General features: G+C 38.3%; 1 protein-coding gene across 4 annotated transcripts in view; it reads left to right on the forward strand.

The window, feature by feature from the left end:
- Positions 1-22,526, forward strand: part of PRSS12 (serine protease 12) — a 70,074-nt gene that overhangs the window by 42,958 nt on the left and 4,590 nt on the right. The window contains exons 9-13 of one of the 4 annotated variants that reach the window (XM_073804916.1): positions 4,073-4,278; positions 8,323-8,401; positions 9,124-9,246; positions 17,389-17,409; positions 22,007-22,287. In XM_073804916.1, coding sequence (XP_073661017.1) covers positions 4,073-4,278; positions 8,323-8,401; positions 9,124-9,246; positions 17,389-17,409; positions 22,007-22,287 — 710 coding nt within the window. Of the gene's footprint in view, positions 1-4,072; positions 4,279-5,342; positions 5,671-8,322; positions 8,402-9,123; positions 9,247-9,746; positions 10,288-17,388; positions 17,410-22,006; positions 22,288-22,526 lie in introns of those variants that run through there. The other 3 variants (XM_073804918.1, XM_019927863.3, XM_073804917.1) reach the window with 3 other exon arrangements.

Raw genomic sequence — 22,526 nt, forward strand, 5'->3', positions numbered from 1 at the left:
TATCACACTTGAGGATTAGTCCTTGGAAACACTGAGAATCAAAGTCGCATCAGAAAGCTTTTTCATAATGGGAGAAAGAGAAATGAAGTAATAAAAACCAGGAACATGAATGGTAACTAACATAGATATGCTTAGAGTGAACAGAAAGTAAAAGGCACTCTTTAATGATGTATTACATGATGTCTGACAAAGTCTAGCATATGAGCACATTGTTTTTAGAGGGTTGAGAGAGAATGTGTTGCTATCAGTTAGCCTCATTAAGAAAGACTAAATAGCCATGATGGAAATTCCATTCTATCTGAACTTTGTGTGAATCCATTAGCATATATTTCAATATGACATTGTTTTTGAACTGTGTATTTATTAGAGTAGTATCCCTTAAAAGAATTTAAAAAATGATGTACCCCTATTGTCTTAGTAGAGACCTAAAGTTAAGTATATCTAATTTTTATCTTACATTTAAATAGCTGCAAAGGATTTAATTTCTGGCATATTTGTATATGACATTTAAAAATAGAACAGTTACTTCACTCTTAATTATATCCAATAAAATATAAATATAGTGCTTTGATACTCTGTCATTCATTTAAAAAATACATGAGCAAGCTCTTTTTTGACCTTCACAAATTTTACATAGTTCCTTTTTCTCCTTGAAATTGTGGTTTAAGTTGTCTTTCCCCACAGAATCCTAATGTCCTATGTTTTTAAAAATGTGTGTGTATGTGTGTGTGTATGTGTGTGTGTGTGTACACACATGGAGAGAGCGAGAAAGAGAGAAATTAAATTCTTCTAACAAGTTCCTCTCAGGATTTTATGATTTCTAGTACACAACTAATTAAAAACAACAACAAAAATAAAATTTGATAAATAAGTATTAAACATAGGAAAGAAAAGTTGACCAAAGCTTCCATTTCCTAGACTGAGGGGTTGGGTTTTTGGTCCTTGGATAAAATTTATTTTGAATCGTTCTTTTGGCCACTTTAGAGTCTTTTAAATCTTGGAGCAATGCACTGTGATTGGATTTGGGATGAGTGAAAGATATACCTTTGTTTTGTGCAGTGGGAAAAGGGAAATTTTGAAAGAGAAGTTGACCTTGACTTTAGCAAGACCAGTTTTAGGAGAGAATACACGTGGGTTTTGATGATCTGCATATCAGTTCCCATAAAGTCCTTATATCCCTTGGAAAGTCATCACCTAATCCCAGGAGCACTTGATACTCAGTTTAAAGACTAATGAATTAGAGCCTATTGTCTCATTGGAATTCTTAGCTATGAATTACTGCATGCTTGTAGTCCAGTGAGAAGTCTCTATAGGTGACACAGTCCTTAATTATTTTTTAAAAAGTCAAAAAAAATTTATTAGATTTCACTATATCATTGAAAATGTCTTTAATTATGTACTTTCATTAGTTAAAATATTCTCTAATTCTACTTGTTGATATATCTAAAATGGTGCATTCTCTTTAGTTTGTGCATTGATTGGTAAATTACTAAGGAATCATCCTTTTGTTTTATTTAATGAGTCTAATTTTATTTTCTACATGTTTACTTCCATCTGTCATCTACTTTTATGCTATTTATCATGCTTTATTTTCTGTTCTTTGTGTAATCTTCGGTTTTCTGATTTGCAAACAATCCAATTTTCTTTCTTTCCTTTCTCTAGTTGTCTGGAATTTCAGCATTCTTGTTGTTTTACTAGAAATTTGAAAAAAATTTTAGCAAACATACTGGCATATTTTCTTACCAATTTCAAAAATTATTTGTAACTTCCCCTTCCTGAAATACATTAAGAGATTTAGCATACTGTTATTTACCTTCTATCTCTACTCATCCTCACACCCAAAACTGATGGGAATCATCTGGGATATTAGTTTCAGGATGCTATTAGTTTTTAACTTTCTTCAAAGTATACCTATTTGAATTTTAAGTTGCTCTACATTACGCATGCACATATCAGCAATTATTTCCATTTTTTAAAAAGATTAATAAAATAATTCCTGACAATTCTGATTAAGAAGGAGAGAATACAAGTAAACATTAGAGAAAAGAAAAGGAATATAAGCACAGATACACAGAGGGTTAAAAATTGTAAAATACTATGAACTACTTTTACCTAATGAATTTGCAAATCTAGATGAAATGAACAATTATCTAGGAAACTGTACATTTTCAACAAAAATATAATTATCAAAATTGATACAAGTGTTTTTTTTCACCAACACTCTTTATTGTCCATCTCTTTGACAATGGCCATCCTAGTAGGCATGAGTGGTGTCTCACTGTGGTTTTGATTTGCATTTCCCTGATAATCAGTGATGCTGAGCATCTTTTCATGTGTTTGTTGGACATGAGTATATCTTCTTTGAAGAAATGTCGATTCAGATTCAAAAAAGCGTAACTTTAGAGTTACCTGTTTGATCTTCCATGACTGTAAGCAATTTTAATGGGTTAAATCTTATTTTTATTTGCAATTAATGTCAGAGTAGCAGTTACCAATACAGAAGAAATGATGGGGTATATTTTTGAAATGAGTGTACTGCCAACTACAAGCATGTGAGGCCAGGTCTCATTGATGAAAGAGGATTATTCAAGCAAATTCCTCAGATAATTCATATCAGTAAACTACTTTGCCTGAGTTCCTTGCATAACTATAAGGAAAGTATAATAACCTTATCTTAACTAAGTAGAATATTTTAATGTTAGAGATCTGGTTCATATTGTCACTTTTAATAAGATAGTTTCTTTTGATTTAAAACCTGTCTTTTGCCTGTTTTTCTATTAGGTTGTTGGTTTTTTATTCTATAAATGAAATTTGAGAGTTATTTGTATATTGTATGCTATGTCCCTCTATCAGAGAATGCATCCACCAACATATATATATATATATATATTCGTCAACTTTAAAACTTATCTTTTCACTTTCCTGTGGGTGTTTTTTAGTAAAGTGGCATTCTTAATTTAATTTTTGTTGAATTTATCAATCTTTTAATTTAAGGTATACATCTGTGTCTTGTTTAATAAGTCTTTCCCTAACTTGAGGTTATAAGGATAATTTTCCTATAATTCAAACTTTAAAACTTTTCCGTTCTTATGTCACTAATTTAGCAGGAGCTGAGTTTTGAATATGGTGTTAGTTTGAAATATTTCACTAAAAAGATTTTGTATTTGGATATTTAAAAAGAAGTAATATATTATTTAAAAAAACAGAAACCAAAGAAAAGTGACATACCAAATTAAGTCTGCCTTCTAGTCATCATTCCTGGTGTTCTCTTTCTCAGTTAAAAATAGTGCTTTTGTACTTCTAAAGTAGGCTTTAAAAATTCTTAGCTCCCTAGGTAATTATTTAATTCTCGTAATTTTCTTGGAAATACTGTACCAATTTCTTTTTTATTAATTTTTATTTATTTTTGGCTGCGTTGGGTCTTCATTGCTGCGTGCGGGCTTTCTCTAGTTGCAGTGAGCGGGGTCTACTCTTCGTTGCGGTGCGCGGGCTTCTCGTTGCGGTGGCTTCTCTTGTGGAGCACAGGCTGTAGGTGCGCAGGCTTCAGTAGTTGTGGCACGCAGGCTCAGGTGTTGTGGCTTGCAGGCTCTAGAGCACAGGCTCAGTAATTGTGGCACACAGGCTTAGTTGCTCCGCGGCATATGGGATCTTCCCGGACCAGGGCTCAAACCCGTGTCGCCTGCATTGGCAGGCGGATTCTTAAGCTCTGCACCACCAGGGAAGTCTTACTATACCAACTTTAAGAGAGTATTATGCTCTGGAAGGGAGTAGAAAATTTTGAGGTGATTTTGTTTCCTGATTAAACTAGAGTTTAAGACTACCATAAATTTTTGACATGCCATTAAATGTGACTTTCTTAGTAGGAGCTAAGATGTAATCAAGAAGTTCTGAGATATGAAAACAAAGAATGTATAGTTATTACGCGCTCAAGCTTTTTTTTTTTTTGACAGTCATGAAATAAGTGTTTTAATGTATGAGTTAAGAAATATAATTGAATGAGGGTATATGTTGTGATTTATTCAATTGTATGTTTGACTGATTCTCCACATCCTCAAGAATGCTCTGTTTCCAGGGGTCCTGCCAGAGCAAGAACCATGGCTTATTTTGGGGAAGGAAAAGGACCCATCCACGTGGATAATGTGAAGTGCACAGGAAACGAGAGGTCCCTGGCTGACTGTATCAAACAAGATATTGGAAGACACAACTGCCGCCACGGTGAAGATGCAGGAGTTATTTGTGATTATTTTGACAAGAAAGCATCAGGTAACAGTAATAAAGGTACGTAACCTTCTGGGGCCTATACAAGTCAAAGAATACAAAGCCACACTTCATTATTCTAAGCAGTACTTTGATAATGAAACTCCCCTCCATAAGAATATACTCAATCCCTTGTTCCTTCTGCTTGTATTTAGAGGCAGTGGTTCTTGACAAACTTTACTGGATGGGACTCACAAGGGAGAGCAGGGTTCAGGGGCAGGAGTGGATTTACAGGATTTTGTAATCTCTGAGATTGTCCCGTTTTGACATTCTTAGCCATTTCTAACCGTTCCTTCTCTGGATGTAATAAAACTATCAAACTTGCTGGTATTCTTGAAGATTCAGAATTTATATTTGCTTCATAAAAAGAAGAAATGAAAATTTAAAGATGAATCAGAGAAGGGCACTTCTTCCACTCTTATTAATATCTTAAACAGCAAGGATAATTTTTAAAATTAATTGCAAAAAAAAGAAAATTATCTTTTGTAGATTCTACTCTCTGAAATTTAAAAATGTAAGGGGGGACTTCCCTCATGGTGCTGTGGATGGGACTCCGTGCTCCAAATGTGGGGGTCCCGGGTTCAATCCCTGGTCAGTGAACTAGATTCCACATGCATGCTGCAACTAAGCGTTCACATGCCGCAAATAAGGAGCCCGCGAACTGCAGCTGAGGAGCCTGCCTGATGCAATTAGGGAGCCCGTGAGCTGCAACTAAGGAGACCGCCTGCCGCAGCTAAGACACAGCACAACCAAATAAATAAATAAAATTTAAATAAAAATAAAAATGTAAGGAAAATAGAAGTAATCTTCTAGTATAATACAGTAATGGATGTGTCATACATATATAAATAGAAGAGTTCTTAAAAGCTCTGAGTTTAGTTTTTATGAAACAAATACAGCTTTAAATGAATAAGGGGGAAAACTAGCTCTTTTGGAGAAAACTATGGTTATGTTTTATGAAAAGAACAGTCATTTATTTATGTGGATTAAGAATCCATGGTTTGATACTTAAGATTTTCTTAAAATCAAGTGCATCTAGGGCTTCCCTGGTGGCACAGTGGTTGAGAATCTGCCTGCTAATGCAGGGGACACGGGTTCGAACACTGGTCTGGGAAGATCCCACATGCTGTGGAGCACCTGGGCCCGTGAGCCACAATTACTGAGCCTGCGTGTCTGGAGCCTGTGCTCCGCAACAAGAGAGGCCACGATAGTGAGAGGCCCGCGCACCACGATGAAGAGTGGCCCCCGCTTGCCACAACTAGAGAAAGCCCTCGCACAGAAACGAAGACCCAACACAGCCATACATAAATAAATTAATTAATTAAAAAAAAAATCAAGTGCACCTGTATCTGAGCATTCTCTTTTTCTAACATCTTTTAATAACCATTAAAGACAATGCAATAAATAAATTGGATGTTGTTAATATGATTCTTCACTATCTGAGGGTCTTCTGAGTCTGGAGAAGAATATTTATAACCCTTTGTGCTTTGTTTTATATATATATAATATATATACACACATATATATTACATGACATAAATATGATTTGGTAAGCCAATTTTTCCTAAGTATTGACTATAATTTAATGTATTAAATTCCCTCCAATAATTTAAACTACAGTTACAAAGTGAACATAATTAATTCTTTGGATTATGGAAAATTTCTTAAGCAGCAGAAAAGCATAAAAATTCAGTAATTGTAAAATGTTCTACCATATTTCTATGTAAACCTATTTTAAAATATGAAATACCATATTTATTTCTTCATTATTAATACATTTGTTTTAATGCCTTCCAAAGGTGCAGCACTGCTTATTTTGATACCTTTCCATGGTCTTAATGCTACCATATCTGAAATTAAAAAATTTCATCTTAGGGCTTCCCTGGTGGCACAGTGGTTGAGAGTCCGCCTGCTGATGCAGGGGACACGGATTCGTGCCCCGGTCCGGGAAGATCCCACATGCCGCGGAGCGGCTGGGCCTGTGAGCCATGGCCGCTGAGCCTGCGCGTCCAGAGCCTGTGCTCCACAGCGGGAGAGGCCACAACAGTGAGAGGCCCCCGTAACACAAAAAAAAAAAAAAAAAAAATTTCATCTTAGACCAGCTGGATTACTGAATCTGGTTTATTATTAACCTGTTGACTTTGTGTGGAGGCTCAAGACCCAATAATTTCTATAAGGTGATTCAAACCCAAGCCAGTGGTTATTGGTCATCTGATGGGATCCTTTTATAAATGAATTTCATTTTACTTTATAATTTTTTTATAATAATGGGTTTTATGGCTTTAAATAGATTTTGCTTTCTTGCAATCTTCTTCTTTACTCCAGAATGATGTAAACTTCCAGTTCTGCTTGCTCAGTGTTACATCATTCCTTGTCATGGCATTATATACATTGACCTGACTTGGAACATTACTGGAAACTTCTGTTTTTCTGGTATCTTATAATTTGCAGTGTCATGTAGAGGACTCATAACCTAAGAGATGAGGATTAAGGTTTGACAGCATGTCTCTGAGATCCTTTGACAAATTAATGATCTTGGTACACATTGTTGAACCTCTCTCTCCATGAAGAAATAACTAGTGCTGATTCCATATTGGGCTCCCTTCTACCTGGTTATTATGGGAGAACATTAGCTGACTAGACTTTCATGGTCTTGGCACAATTCATACCCTTCTCTTCTTAAACAGATAGAAAAACAGTATATATCTATACTCTATACACGTGTACTTAACCAAAGAAACAGCGTATCCCCATATAGATTCTCCTACTTTCTAAAATTATTTTTAAAGCTAGTCATAGTTTATTTACTCTTCCTTTATACACCACCTTTTCATATACTTTTAGTTTAACTCTTTTTTTATGCTTTTGACAGAATTCTGTTATCTTGAGAAGTTTGACTATATATATCCTTAAATACAATTTGCCACTTAAATTGGCTTAGTAAATCCTTTCCATATATTAACATGCTATATGAGTAAATGTAAATTTATGTCAGAATTTCATCCTGGGAATGTGCTTTGCTCCTATGAGTTACATTTGTGTATGTGGCTTGGAAGAGCATTGTCTGTGAAAATCAAATAATTCAGAGCATTGTTGCCTTTTGTAGTTTTCTTGTTTAATATTTCTGAACTCCCGAACAATCTCTATAATCAGCAGAGGAAGAGATGTGGGTACCACAAGGATGATGTACTAGACAGGGCCAAATCATTCAGCAGCCTGTGAAACCTCTACAGAGCTGATTGTAGGAAACCTCATAAAGTTCCTTGTCTACTTGTGAAATTATTGTTGCCTTGGTTAAATGAGAAAACAACTTTTAATTTTTATTATAAGATAGGACTTCCCTGGTGGCACAGTGGTTAAGAATCCACCTGCCAATGCAGGGGACACAGGTTCGATCCCTGGTCTGGGAAGATCCCACATGCTGTGGAGCAACTAAGCCCATGTGCCACAACTACTGAGCCCACGAGCCACAACTACTGAAGCCCACGTGCCTAAAGCCCATGCGCCGCAGCAAGAGAAGCCACCGCAATGAGAAGCCTGCACACTGCAACGATAGCCCTTGCTCGCCGCAACTACAGAAAGCCCATGTGCAGCAGTGAAGACCCAATGCAGCCAAAAATAAATAATATATATAAATAAAATAAATTTTTTAAAAAGTTTAATTTTTTTTGTTCTGTTTTGTTTTTTGTTTTTTTTTTTGCGGTACGCGGGCCTCTCACTGTTGTGGCCTGTCCTGTTGCGGAGCACAGGCTCCAGACGCGCAGGCTCAGCGGCCATGGCTCACGGGCCCAGCCACTCCGCGGCATGTGGGATCTTCCCGGACCGGGGCATGAACCCGTGTCCCCTGCATCGGCAGGCAGACTCTCAACCACTGCGCCACCAGGGAAGCCCAAAAGTTTAATTTTTATTGTAAGAAAAATAGCCTATAATTTGAAGAGAAAAAGCACTTTAAAATAGAGGAAGCATCAGGGGAATGTGTCACTAAGCATCAGGAATGTGTCACTTGTGTCTTTACCCCACTATCAGCAATATGATAGTTTAATTAAAAACCTCTTTCTGCTTCAGAGTCTCTCTTATCTGTTTGTGGTTTGAGATTACTGCACCGTCGGCAGAAGCGGATCATTGGTGGGAAAAATTCTTTAAGGTAAAACGTTCTTCAAATACAGATTACACTGATAATTTCACTGTCCTTTGACTTATATTTACTTTATATAGACCATGTTCTTCAAATCACTATCCCCTGATTTATGAGATAGATGGGTTGCTGAAAAGTTATGTGGCAGAAACAAACTAATTTAACAGGAAATCTGAAAAAAATGTATAACTACAAATTCGTTTAATTTAGAATATATTTGTTTTGGACTTGACTCATTTTAATATAATTTTTTTATTTGTTGAATTTACTAGTGAAAAACCAGTGCTTTGCTTATTAAATACTTCTTCCAGGGAACTCCCTGGCGGTCCAGTGGTTAGGACTCGGTGCTTTCTCTGCCGTGGCCTGGGTTCAATCCCTGGTCGGGGAACTAAGATCCCACAAGCCAAAACAAAAAAAAAACTTCTTCAGGCTGCTTAGGTGAGGGAGAAAATATGCTTCAAATCATGAAATATAAAGAAGACACAGATTGTTTCCAAAAACATCAGAATTTGGTGGGATGCATACACATGCTATAGGCAAGTCTTCAGGGTGGTCTGCTCAAAGTTGTAGGAATATTCATTCTCAAAGTAGGAAGGGAGTCTACATCCTAGAGTCCCCTTTTTACTTCTTTCCTCCCACCTGCAAGCCTTCTAAGTCCTTGTTTTGCTGGATGACTGTCCTTGCTTTTCGGCCTTTTATGGGTATTGATGAGTGGCTTACTTTCTTCTTAGGGGTGGTTGGCCTTGGCAAGTGTCCCTCCGGCTCAAGTCATCCCATGGAGATGGCAGACTCCTTTGCGGGGCCACACTCCTGAGTAGCTGCTGGGTCCTCACAGCAGCACACTGCTTCAAGAGGTATGTGTCCACCTTTCCAAACAACTCGGTTTGGCTCTTATTTGCCAGTTCTTCCAATCCCTTCCTGCTCTACAGCGTGATAGAAACTTGGGGTGTCAGAGCCAGGCTGTAGGCCTTCCTTGTCTCTACCAGCGGCACTGTGGAAGTGAGGGGGTAACATCAGGAGCGAACAGAGCTCTCAGGAAGCTACTTGCTACCTGGTGTTAAAGCAAACTCTAGAGTTAAGGAGAAGACAAGATCGGTTTTTGAAGGGGAGGCAGCTGTGTTTGTGCTTCCCCCAAGAACATATCTGAGGATGAAATCATATCCCCATATCGCTAGAAGAGACCTCAGATTATTTGATTATGAATGGTAAGGAATAGGGAGTCCAGGTTTAGTGTGTTGATTTGGTGTTTTGATTTGAATTTTAGAACCTTTGGGTCTTCTTGGTGTTCTGTGTCTTTTAGATTTCTCTATTTGTAGCTGTCAGGTTGCATCCTGATTATTTCCTTTTGTCCCAGGCATTTTATCAGCCCAATCTGAAGTTTTCCCAGTTCAGAGGGGAAGATATGCAGAGAGATTCAGTGTGCCAGAGTCACACTGCTTATGGTGACAGCACCTGCACTAGAACCTAGTGGTCCTTTCTCCTTGTCCTGTGCTCTTTTGTGGGCCCTGGCTAATGGCCATTTCCTCAGCATAAATTTTAGTATTTAAAAGTGTATATCATTGCTTAGCAAATATTGATAGTTATTGAATCAAGGTGATGAGTACAAGGGGTTTCACTATTCTGTGTACTTAAAAATACTCATAAAATGTTTTAAGTAAAACATGTACCATAGTGTTGAAAAATTGTTACAACCAAAAATTTGTTTTGTATTTTTTCGTATGTGAAAATATATGGCTTCATTGTGTATTTACAATCCATCCATGCAGATTTTAACTGCCATATGAGTGTTAACTCCTATTGTAAGACAAAACCAACCTCAGTTTATTTATTCTCCTACTGGTGGAAGGTTAGGTGGTTTCCATTCTTTCATTATTAAAAAACAATGTTGCATTAGATATCCATTACGTGTCTCATTGGTACAGACATGTGGGAGCATTGTGCTGGGTCCTGGAGTATGGGTGCCATTCAATTTTACTAGACACTACCAACTTATGTCCTAAAGTAACTGCATCAGTTTATATCAGAGCAATGTGTAAGTTCCTGTTTCCTCACATCCCTACCCCAACTTGATACCATCAACATTTTCAATTTTTGCCAGTCTTAGCGTTTTCGGATTTCTTCTTAATTCTATTTTCCTGATTAGTGTCTTCCTCTTTCATGAATTATTTGTCCACATCCTTTGCTTATTTTTCTATTCGATTGTCTTTTGTAATTTAAACATATTTTGGGATATATTCTTTGTACAGAATCTTTGTTATTATGTGTTACAGATAACTTTTCTCAATCTGGGGCATGTCCTTTCACTAGTTTAAGGTTTCTTTCTTATGAAGATGTTTTAATTTTAATATATTTAAATGTGTCAATTTTTAAAGTCTCATAAAAGCTTTGTATATCTTATTTTAAAAATTCTTCTTTAGCCCCATATGAAGATGGTAGTTTTTTACAAAAAAAATTTACGATTTTGCTTTTCCTATTTAGATTTTTAATCTGTTTACAGTTTTTTGTGTGTGTGTGTATGGTATATGGTATAAGGAAGGGACCTAATTTTATATTTTTCTTTATGGATAGCTAGTTTTCCCAGTACCTTTTAAAACTAAACATTCCATTCTTTACCAGCTGGTTTATGTCAACTGTGTTGTTTGCCAAGTTCTCATGTATCTTTGTTTCTAGAATCTCTATTCACTTCCTCTTATCTATTTTGATAAATATTATGGAGTAATATTCCATGTTCAAGGTGCTGCAGAAGACACAAATCTGTATTTTACATAGCCTTTGTCATTTCTGCGGTAATAATTGAGTTTGAGAGTTCACCTGTATACCAGTGGGTTTAATATAGTCCTGTGTTACATGAATGGCACAGACAATAAAGATTCATTTATTAACTTAACAAAAAGTTATTGAGCCTGTAATGTTCCCAGGAATGTGCCATGCACTAGAAATATCTTGGAGAATAAGATGGATAGGACCCTTGGTACCATGAGTTTTTAATGCAGCTACAGGAACCCAGAGGAGGGAGACATATGGGATCAAAAAAAAGTTTAGAGCACCATTTTTCAAGTGTGGTCTTTTCACCGCAATATTAGGTATTGGGTTGGCCAAAAAGTTTGTTTGGGTGTTTCTGTAAGATGTTACGGGAAACCCCGAATGAACCTTTTGGCCAACCCAATACATTCAGCTTATTAAAAATCCAGATTTCTGGGCCCCTATCCCAGATCTACTGAATCTTTGGAGCTAAGACCCAGGAGTTTACATTTTTATCAAGCATCTTTGATGATTCTCATGAACGTTAAAGGTTAAGACCCTCTTGCTCCTGGATAGAATAGAATGTGGTCTGGACTTTTGAAGAATGATGATGAGGAAGGATATAATGGAGTTAACAGGATACTTATCCTTGCCCTATTCAACATATTAATCACTAAACTGAAACGGGACACTGATGATAAATTAATCATATTTTTGATGCCAGGAGATTGGGAGGGACACATAATATCTTAGAAGTTTGGATCCATGGTGGTAAAGAATATTGGTAGGCTGATTCTAATAAAAAAGTAATGTGGAGGGCTTCCCTGGTGGCGCAGTGATTGAGAGTCCGCCTGCCGATGCAGGGGACACGGGTTCGTGCCCCGGTCCGGGAAGATCCCACATGCCGCGGAGCGGCTGGGCCTGTGAGCCATGGCCGCTGAGCCTGCGCGTCCGGAGCCTGTGCTCCGCAACAGGAGAGGCCACAGCAGTGAGAGGCCTGCGTACCCCAAAAAAAAAAAAAAAAAAAAAAAAAAAAAAGTTATGTGGAATAAAGAGGAAGTAAAATGCTGCCTTTAGTTCAGGAAACCTGGCTTGAATGCAGCACACGTGAAAAAGACCTTATGGGTTTTAGCATCCTGCAACCTTAATAGAGTCAGTGATGCCATGTGGTTGCCCACAAAGTTAATCAGCCTTGGGCAGCCCTGACAGAACAGCGCCAGCACAACAAGATGCTTGCTCTTCTGTCCTGTGCTCAAGCTGTTGTAGGGGGCAAAAGCACTGTCGCTATCAAACAGAGAGAACTGTGCTCAGTTCCAAGTGCCATCCTCTGGCAAAGTGACATGGTGCACTAAGGAAGGCAAGCAGAAAGGCGAGACTATGTGGAATCAGATTAAATTCATTACCTGTTACTTCAAATACCACAAATGCTAATGAAAGGTAATTTTCATTTTAACATAGGAAAGAGGTCTGTTGTTTCCTTTTTATTTCTTTAACACAAGACAAAGCTGGGATGGGCTGTATGTGGGAGGAGGAGTGAGTTCTGTTATGAAGCCTGTTCAAGCAAAGAGGCTAGATTCGTGTATTGGTAGAGGCTGGAGGTAGATAACATTTCGTGTTGAGAGCACAGTGGTGAGAAAGAAAGCATAAAGCATATTTGAAGGATGCCAGTTATTAGTTAGGATCGTGGATCTGGAATTTGTATAGCGGACTTACAGTAAAGAAGCAGGAAAGGTCTGGAATGCCAGGGTGCTGAATCTGTTTCATTCACTAGGCAGTGGGAAACCACGAAAGGTTTTTGAGGCTTGAAATATGATCAAAGAGGAGTTTTAGGAGATGTATGGGATAGATCTGGGGGCAGGGGGGAAAGCAAAGTTATTAATCTAGGGGTCTGTGAACAGGCTTCAAATTATATGGGAAATATTTGCATACATGCTTCTGTGCCTTTTCCTGGAGAGACTCAAATTGGTCCATGTTACCAAGTGATTAAACCCACTGTGGTAGGAACTGGAGGGAGACTGGTTATAAGGCTATTGTAATAAAGATAGAAGGTAGAAAAGAAAAGGAGGGAGGGAAGGTAGAGACCCTGATAGAAATCAATAGAACTTGGTACTGTGTAACCAGCGACTGGGACCTGGCCATCAAGACCAAGGTTACAGTTCCAGCTCCTCCAGCTGTTAATTGTTTCACTTTGTGGGGATTATTTTAACCTCTGGGAGCCTCAATTTTCTCATCTGTAAAATGAAGGCAGTAACGTTCTACAGTGAGGAACAAATGATCTGCCAAGTATGTGAAAGTATTCTATAAACTGTAAAATTCAAAACGAATGTTGGCTCTTATTATGTTGGGGTTCACAAAAAGGAATCAAAGATTATTATGAGCAAAAGTAGAGAATTCAGGATGATTTTATCCCACTGACTAGAGGAGAAAAACTAGGTAGGAAACTGCAGAGAAACTGGAGAAGCCCATCTTGCGCTTAGAATTTAAGCAAAATAATTCAGTACGTTCAGTTTAGATTTTTCTCCTCTTGTTCAAGACTCCTTCTCTTTCAAGTAAATCTTTCTCTGCTAAAAGTTATAGACTTAGGGGTCCAAGGCTTAAAGTATTAAAGTCAGGAAATTGCCCAAAAATTCCACTTGAGGTTGAAAACTTTGATCTGACCTTTAAGTTCCCTCAAAGGTCTTTTTTTTTTTTTAGGTACATGTTTGGGTTTGTTTGTTTACATGTCATTATTCCTCCCTTGACCTGCGCCTTCTAGATTATTGCTTCAAGTCAGTAATGGTCTCATTTGTGTTTATAAACCAAGTGTCTCGTGTATTACTTGGCACATACTAGACCCTCCTAAATGATGGATGCAGGATGAAAGTGGGGCTCGGTTGCCAGGTAGTGGGTATATTTAAGGATGTTGGACTCTTTAGAGGATGGTGGTATTTTAAACCTAGATCAACAGATAACTCCTTCCATACGTCATTCTGAGTTTCTTCCCATTATCTGTGTGGTATAAAAGACAGCTGATTAAAAAACAGAGGAGCAGATTATGATATGCAACTTTTTGATGTGCTTTGGATAGACCGCAAGACTCTTTTAATGTGAGTAGGGAGAAAATTGTTTTGCAAAGGTGTTACAAGTTCATCTGACTTGGTTTGTAACCTTTACCGGATTTCATAGACTTGTTCTGAAGTGCCCAAGGAGGCTACAACTCACATCTTTATTCCAGGAAGTTTATTGACAGCCATAAGGAGAGTTACCAGTGATTAGAACAAACTCCAAATTTTGTCTTCTGGGTTCAGGGACTCTGGATTAAAACAACCCTCCTTTAATCATCAGAAACTCTGAAGTTTGCAAAAAATAGTTTTCCTCTGGAATTGTAGACACTGTACTACAGAAGCAATGTGGTCAGGTTCTGAGAGGTTACCTTTTTTTAGATTTCTTGGGAGTCTAACTTAAGATCCACTGCTAGGGGACCTAGATTTCATACTTTGAAATTATCTCTCTCACCCCCATTTCCTTTCTGTTTGTATCTCTCCTGCTTTAACTACTGGACTTCAATATATAAAATAGCTTCTTGTTCATGGGGCCTCCTTTGGTGCCTAAATCTTGCAGTGATGATGTAGGCCAGTGCTCTTGAATAGCCATTCTGAACAATAGGCACAGATTGCTATCACCTTCTGTGTTACTTTATTCTACGGGATGACAGTTTTTTATGTTTATTTGTTTTGCCCCCACAGAGTAGTCACTCTTTTATGTAATTCTTATATCAGAATAATCTAGGAATGATGGCCTGCGGATGATGAGATCAGAACATAGTTACTCACATCCACCATCCTGTTACACTCATTTCCTATAGAGTTGTCTCTGTAAGATGAGGGTACCTTACTGGAAGGCTGACAGTTCTAGTAATCCAGCTCTACATTCATGGCTTTCACGTATTGTGAGGTGTCCAAAACATTCTTTTATGCCAGCGTTAACAAGGGTAACTGAGGTAGTTGGTGAATCACCATTTAAAGGCCTTCTATCCCATTTTTCACATTTTTCCTAGTGTTAATACAGACTTTGGAATGCAGTATCCCATTGGCAGTTTGAAGCAGAAACTTGGATAAATTAAGTTTTTCTGCAGTTGCCCTATGAATTTTACACAATATAAATTGCTTGCTTTTGCTATTTTCTACTTTTTTTTTTTTTTGCCATGCTATGTGGCTTGCAGGATCTTAGTTCCCTGACCAGGGATCGAACCCTTGACCCCTGCAGTGGATGCATGGAGTCCTAACCACTGGACCGCCAGTGAACTCCCACTATTTTCTACTTTAAATCATTACTACAAGTACTGTAAAATGACCCTCTCTCTATGGTGGTATGGCAATATAATTGAGAGAAAAATTCCTGAATGTTAAACTAATTTCTTTTAATTGCTTGTTCTGATAGCAAATGCCACTTTGGAGGAAAGAATGTGCCCAAAACAAGGATTCTTTCATTTCTGTAATTCTTCTGCAAATTTGATTTGATCAAGAATATAGCTTTACCTGATTTTATCTATTTGACTTTTTTGCCTAGAATCACCAAAGAAGCTGGAAATTGTCAGAGAATGCTGCTCTGAAAATCAGAAATATCTAAATTATTAGACATTATAATTAGAAAGATGAGCCACAGAGTAATGGGACTTTTTTTTTTTTTTTTTTCGGTACGCGGGCCTCTCACTGCTGTGGCCTCTCCCGCTGCGGAGCACAGGCTTCGGACGCGCAGGCTCAGCGGCCATGGCTCACGGGCCCAGCCGCTCCGCGGCGTGTGGGATCTTCCCGGACCGGGGCACGAACCCGTGTCCCCTGCATCGGCAGGCGGACTCTCAACCACTGCGCCACCAGGGAAGCCCTCCTTTTTTAAAAAGTTTTACCTTTAAAAAAAAAAATTAATTAATTAATTAATTTATAGCTGTGTTGGGTCTTCGTTTCTGTGCGAGGGCTTTCTCTAGTGTGGCAAGCGGGGGCCACTCTTCATCGTGGTGCGCGGGCCTCTCACTATTGCGGCCTCTCTTGTTGCGGAGCACAGGCTCCAGACGCGCAGGCTCAGTAGTTTTGGCTCACGGGCCTAGTTGCTCCGCGGCATGTGGGATCTTCCCAGACCAGGGCCCGAACCCATGTCCCCTGCACTGGCAGGCAGATTCTCAACACTGCGCCACCAGGGAAGCCCGGGACTTCTTTTTAAGAACAAAATGTGTGCGGTACTTAACATATGTTCCACCATGACCTAGTATATGGTAGAGTTCTTAGGAACATGGTCTTTGGTGATATACACAATACCATCAACTATGCTAAAACCATTTCCTGAACACACACTACATGTATGTAAGGGACAGTGCGAGGTTCTACAGGGAAGGTCTCTTCTCCATAAGCAACTGGAACCATTTACACAAGCAATTTCAGTCAACTACTTTTTGAGTTTCATCCAGACAACAGAGAAAAAAAAGATTCTAGAAGTAGCAGATGTGTACAGGTTGATGTAAAATACTGTCTTTTTAAAGAGATGAATCTATAAAGAAAGAAAATGACCGTCATAAAGAAAATGACCGTCACCTGAATTAACTCTTCTAATTCTAGAAAATTTTAATTGTAGTTTATTTTAATTCCAGAATCTCAGAGAAATTGGAATAGTGGATTTTACTAACTGCCCTGTCTCAGATCCTCTCTTGCTCAAACTTGTCCAGGAATTTCATCCAATTTTTATTTGAGGGGGAGTTGAAAGCATTTCAGCAAAGCAAACAACTGAATGGCGTGTCAGCCAAAACCTGAAATGTTTGTTTTAGAAGCGTTTTTGAATAAAGTGTATCAAAATAACAAAAGCTCAACTAGAAAGACCTTAAAATGCATTGAAAAAGAATTCCTTGATATATTTTTCTTGAGAAGCCTAGAACCATAGAAAATGATTTCAAAGTGCAAAATCATACTGGTAACCTCAGCCAAAGTGTTATCCCTGAAGTATATATATATATAATCGCATTCACTAGGAGAGGTGACACTGGAAGACAAATATTTGGTTAGAAAACTAATCCAGGCTTGTGTCAGATGCTCTTCAAATTCCAAGCATAAATCTATTCTAAGAATAACTGGAGTGAAAGGAGTGTGGGAATCACTGCTTGGGTTTAGCTGGTCCATTTCTTAAATCAGTACGACTTTAAAAGTATAGATTCTAATAAGGAACTTCATTTTAACAAGAATGATGCATTTTTCCTTCTTGTCAGGTAAATATTTTATTTTTATTCTCAGGTTACTATCAACTCCTGCTTGGTGAGCATATTAATTTGGGAGTATACTCAAAAATACCCGCTGAAATCTACCTGACCTGAGAACACAGTATAAGTATGGAACGTGTACATGTTTGTGTTATGGCAGTCTGTTAGTCATCTCCTACTTCACCCAGTGAAATTCCAGGCATGAAGAGGCGGGTGTTATGCCCGTGCCTTTAAGTCTTTGGTTCAGTAATTCTCCAGACTGACTGTGAATTTGGATCACCCATGGTCCTACATCAGCCCTATTAATTTAATGTTCTCAGAGTTTGCGTGGCCTGGACATTTGTATTGTTTTTTGTTTTTGAGGTACGCGGGCCTCTCACTGTTCCGGCCCCTCCCGCCGCGGAGCACAGGCTCCGGACGCGCAGGCTAAGCGGCCATGGCTCGCGGGCCCAGCTGCTCCACGGCATGTGGGATCCTCCCGGACCGGGGCACGAACCCGTGTCCCCTGCATCGGCAGGCGGACTCTCAACCACTGCGCCACCAGGGAAGCCCCTAGACATTTGTATTCTTAAAAGTGGTACAGGTGATTCTGATGAAGAGCCAGTATTAATGAGAACATTAGATCTTTGTGGAGACTTTTTTTAAAAAGTAACTTTTGTGATGGTGTTGTTATAACGTAGGAATTGGTGAGAGGAGGTCTCATTTCAGTAAGTTCGGGATCAGAGTGTATGTATGTGAACAGAACGTGTCTTCCAAAGAAGTCATTTAACATATATTTATTAAGAGCTTTCTCTGTGCAAACCACTTTGCTTGGTGCTGAGGATACAAAAGTGAGCATGATATAGTCTTTACACTTAAAGAGCCTTTAACTGGGGAGACCCGACATCTTAACAAGTTGTAGAAGCTGTTATAAACGCTCTGACGGTGCTACTGGGAGTGTTCAAAAGAAGGATTGGCTAGCTTTCGGGGAGGGCAGGAAGAGCCTCCTAGGAGATCTTGAGACTTGAAAGATAAAATCAGTTTTTGCCATATTAGGATGAGGGGTGGAGGGAATGATATTGCAAATAGTCTGAATAAAGACAGGTTTGTCAGATGCCTCTTCAAGCGGCCAGAATGACAGGGACACAGACACGAGGACAAGGGTGGTATCAGAGAGGTGGACAAGGGCCATTCTTGGATGGGTTTGTCTATCATTTTAGGAATTTGAACTTTACTATGTAGACAGTGATGGGTATCTATCTGGAAGGGTGTCCAGAAGAGTAGTTATATTATTAGATAGAAACATTGCTCTGGCTGCAATGTGAAGGATGGCTTGAAAAAGTTGAAACTTGAAGCAGCAAGGCCATTTAGCAGACTGCTGTAGTAATCCAGGCATGAAGTGACGTGTTAAGGCAAGATTTCCCAAGACTTTAAAACTGGGATATTTAAAAAATAAATTTCCTTGCTGTAGTAATGTCCTGTTTCTTTGTTCACTGGCTGAAGACTCAATTTTTAGATAATGTAGGATGTATTTATATAGCCAGTTTAGATGCAAGGATTATTTTAGCTGTGTCACAGCTCTTTTTCAAAGAATGGAAAATATTGTTGCAATAACTTTTTTTTTTGGTTGAACAGTAATGTAATTGTCTTAAATATAAAAAGTTGACATATGAAGGGAATGTCTCATAACTCGAGCTTAAAAGTTATAAGCAACACAAGAAACTGCATTAAAGAAAAATTTAAAAATAGGATGCCTACTTTATGCCGTAGTATTTCTCTAGACCAGTGTTATCTACTAGATATATAACGTGAGCCACAAATACAAATCATGTATATAAGCTTAAAGTTTCTAGTAGCCACATTAAAAGATTAAAAAACCAAATGGGTGAAATTAACTTCACCCATATGATATATTATATATCATTATATAGATTTCATTTAACTCAGTATATCCAAAATATCATTGCAAAATAGGATATAAAATTGAGATATCTGATAGTCTTATTATCTAGAGAAACAATATATTTTATATTCTTTTTTCATAGTAAATATTTGAAATCTTGTGCATATTTTTGTACTTTTAGCACATCTCATTTTGGACCAACTGCATTTCAAGCGCTTCATTAGCCACATGTGGCTACGGTACTGGACAGTGAAGCTTGAGATAATTTCTTAAATTCCATTCCAAAGATCTATGAAACATTTCAGCAGCACTTTCAAGGATGCATTGACAGTTGTTCTTGTTAGAAACATAAATCACTTGGGATTTTGCTTTAAAACCTGAATATATTAATGAGTCATATTGAATTTTTATAATACATTAGTATCAATACACAGAAAGTAGAAGTGAGAGTTATTTAAATATCTGATTATTCTTCATGACTATTACTTTTTAGAGTTTCAGGATATGAAATAATCCTCAACTTAAAGTTTGAAGTGGAACCCATAAGAAGATAGTCTCTAGGTACAATATATGAAAAGCCTTCTGAACTTTAAAGATATGTGATAATTTAAGGTTGAAAATGGAGAATTTCAAGGAACCACAGGAAATTATTAGTTTCATAGATCACTGGTAGGTGGTTGTATAAGCTAAATCATCTTTGTTGCATTGTTCAGTTTTTTGAGCTGACACAGTTAAGAAAATCACTTTATATATTGCAATGTTGTCAGAGCCCTACTTAGGGCTATAAGAATCTTTGAGCAACTTATAACTTCCAGAAATGTTATAGGAATAAATGAAAGGTTATTTCAAATAGGCAGTCACTAGAAACTTCCAGTGTTTGAATACCACTTCTCTAAATTCACATTCAAGAACAGGCCCCGTTTCCAGTGGAAGATATTGAAGTTTTGATTAAAAAAAAAAAATTAAGGTGAGCTGTTAAATGTTTGTTTTTCCCTTTGAACAGTCAGATGCTAGTGGTAAGTAGGTGGTGAGATGATGAAACCAGAGTTGGAGTTTTGGCAGATCAGGGAAAGAAGGATTGAGAGTTTTTGCAAGAGAGTGATGATGGAATCCAAGCCTTGTAAGAAGTCATAAGCAGAGTGAGAATGACATGAAAAAACTAGTGGGGCCGACGGATTGAAGTCCAGTGGGGGTGAAGAGCTGTGGATGGAGCTGTAAAACTGTAAAGATAGGAGGTACTTAAGTATGAGTAGAGCTGTAAAACTGTCAAGATGAGATGCTTGAAATCAAGACTTCAAAAATGTGTAATATTTGGTGAGTATGAGCTGTAGGTGGGGGGCTGAGATCAAGTAGAGAAAACACTCTCTGCAGGTGAGGAGGTTAGGGAACTAAAAGGGAAAGGTGTTGGGAATTAAGTCATTGAGAATGTTTTAAGTAGCTATAGAGGGGAAGCGAGCAAGGTGCTATACTCTTCAGTGAGAAAGAGGAAGTGATCAGGAGGTGGGTTGGATGATGTATTTTAGGTTGGCGGTTCTCAAGTGGGGACAATTTGCACCCTAGGGAATATTTGGAAATATCTGGAGACATTTTTGGCTGTCAAACTGGGGTGTGTGTATGTGAGTGTGCATGCTACTGGCATCTAGTGAATTGAGGCCAGGGATGCTTCTAAACATCCTACAATGCCCAGCACAGCCCCTTGCAACAAATGATAATCTGGTCCCAAATGTCAGTAGTGCTGAGGTTGAGAAACTGCTTTAGGCAGATGTATCAGAATCAAGGTATGCTGGCTGAAAAACAGGCTGAGAACTGTCAATCAAGTAAATATTGTATTTCTATTTTAATTGAATAGTTCCTATGGAAAAAAAGACACATTCATTAAAAATAAACATTCATTCATTCATTCACTAAATCAACAAACATATGCTGCATTCCTACTTAACTGGCATCACTATTCTCAATGTGTAAGATTCATCAGTGAACACTAAGATCCCTGCCCTTGAGTACCTTTTGTTCAAGGTGGGGGGCGGGAGGCAGAGAACAATAAATACAATAAACAGTAAGTTAGATAATTTGTTAGAAAGTAGTGTTTAATAAAAAGGAAAAGTAAAGCACATTAAGGATATTGGGAGTGCTGGGGGATGGGAGCACAAGCAAGGGTGGGTTGCAATTTTAGATTGCAAGGTAGGTCTTACTGAGGTGATGTCTGAACAAAGATTTAAGAGATGAGAGCATATAACGAATGTATGTTGCCCTGAAGATAGTTTTGGTTTGCATTCAGTTTACAGAAAAGGGGAGTAAAGTGGATTGTGCTAAGTGCTTTGGGGGATACAGTTAAATCAGACATAGTTTCTGCCCTCATGGAATTTCATGATGAACTAACAATCTTGGAAATGATAGAAAAATGATGACAGCAAACACAGGATGGTAATTTTTCCCTATACTCTTTGTTCCTGTTTTGATCCTTTTTCATGGTGGGGAAATGACAGGTTAGTGATTAGTCCTTACTTTCCACATTTGCTCCTTCTCAGAAAACAGATGGTAACCTGGGTTAAATAGTGAAATGAATGAAGAAAAGAAGTGATGACAGTGGGTTTAGAGTGTGAGCCCGAGAGCAGTGGGATCAGAGAAAAGGAAAGGAAGGTTAAACTTATAAAAGGGATTAATGATTTGGAAGAAAGACTTACAAGCATCTCTATTAACCTTCCTGGCTGACAGTTACCAATTTACAACATTTGAAACAAGCCTCCCATTAGCTCTCTCTGCCCCCCAGGTATGGTAACAGCACTAGGAACTATGCTGTTCGGGTTGGGGATTATCATACTCTGGTGCCGGAGGAGTTTGAGGAAGAAATTGGAGTTCAGCAGATTGTGATTCACCGGGAGTATCGACCAGACAGCAGTGACTACGACATCGCCCTGGTTAGATTACAAGGACCAGAAGAACAATGTGCCAGATTCAGCAGCCACGTTTTGCCAGCCTGTTTGCCACTCCGGAGAGAGAGGCCACGGAAAACAGCCTCCAATTGTTACATAACAGGATGGGGAGACACAGGTAACAAATAGCCCAAACAATTAAAATCTGGGCACCTGCTTGTGTCTGGGATTATCCATACATTTGAGTGTACAGTGGGTAGCAAAATCTTAAAGGGGGTTCAGGCTTAGTTGTTTGGAAATTCTGCCAAGTGTGAGATGCATGCGTGTAATCTGGATTCATACCCTGAGGGTACTGTGGTTCCCATGAGAACTTAGACCCGACTCAGGACTGGGGCCTAGCTGTCTCTATTTTAAAAA

The sequence above is a fragment of the Tursiops truncatus genome, chromosome 5, assembly GCF_011762595.2.
Source record: "Tursiops truncatus isolate mTurTru1 chromosome 5, mTurTru1.mat.Y, whole genome shotgun sequence".
Lineage (NCBI taxonomy): Eukaryota > Metazoa > Chordata > Mammalia > Artiodactyla > Delphinidae > Tursiops > Tursiops truncatus.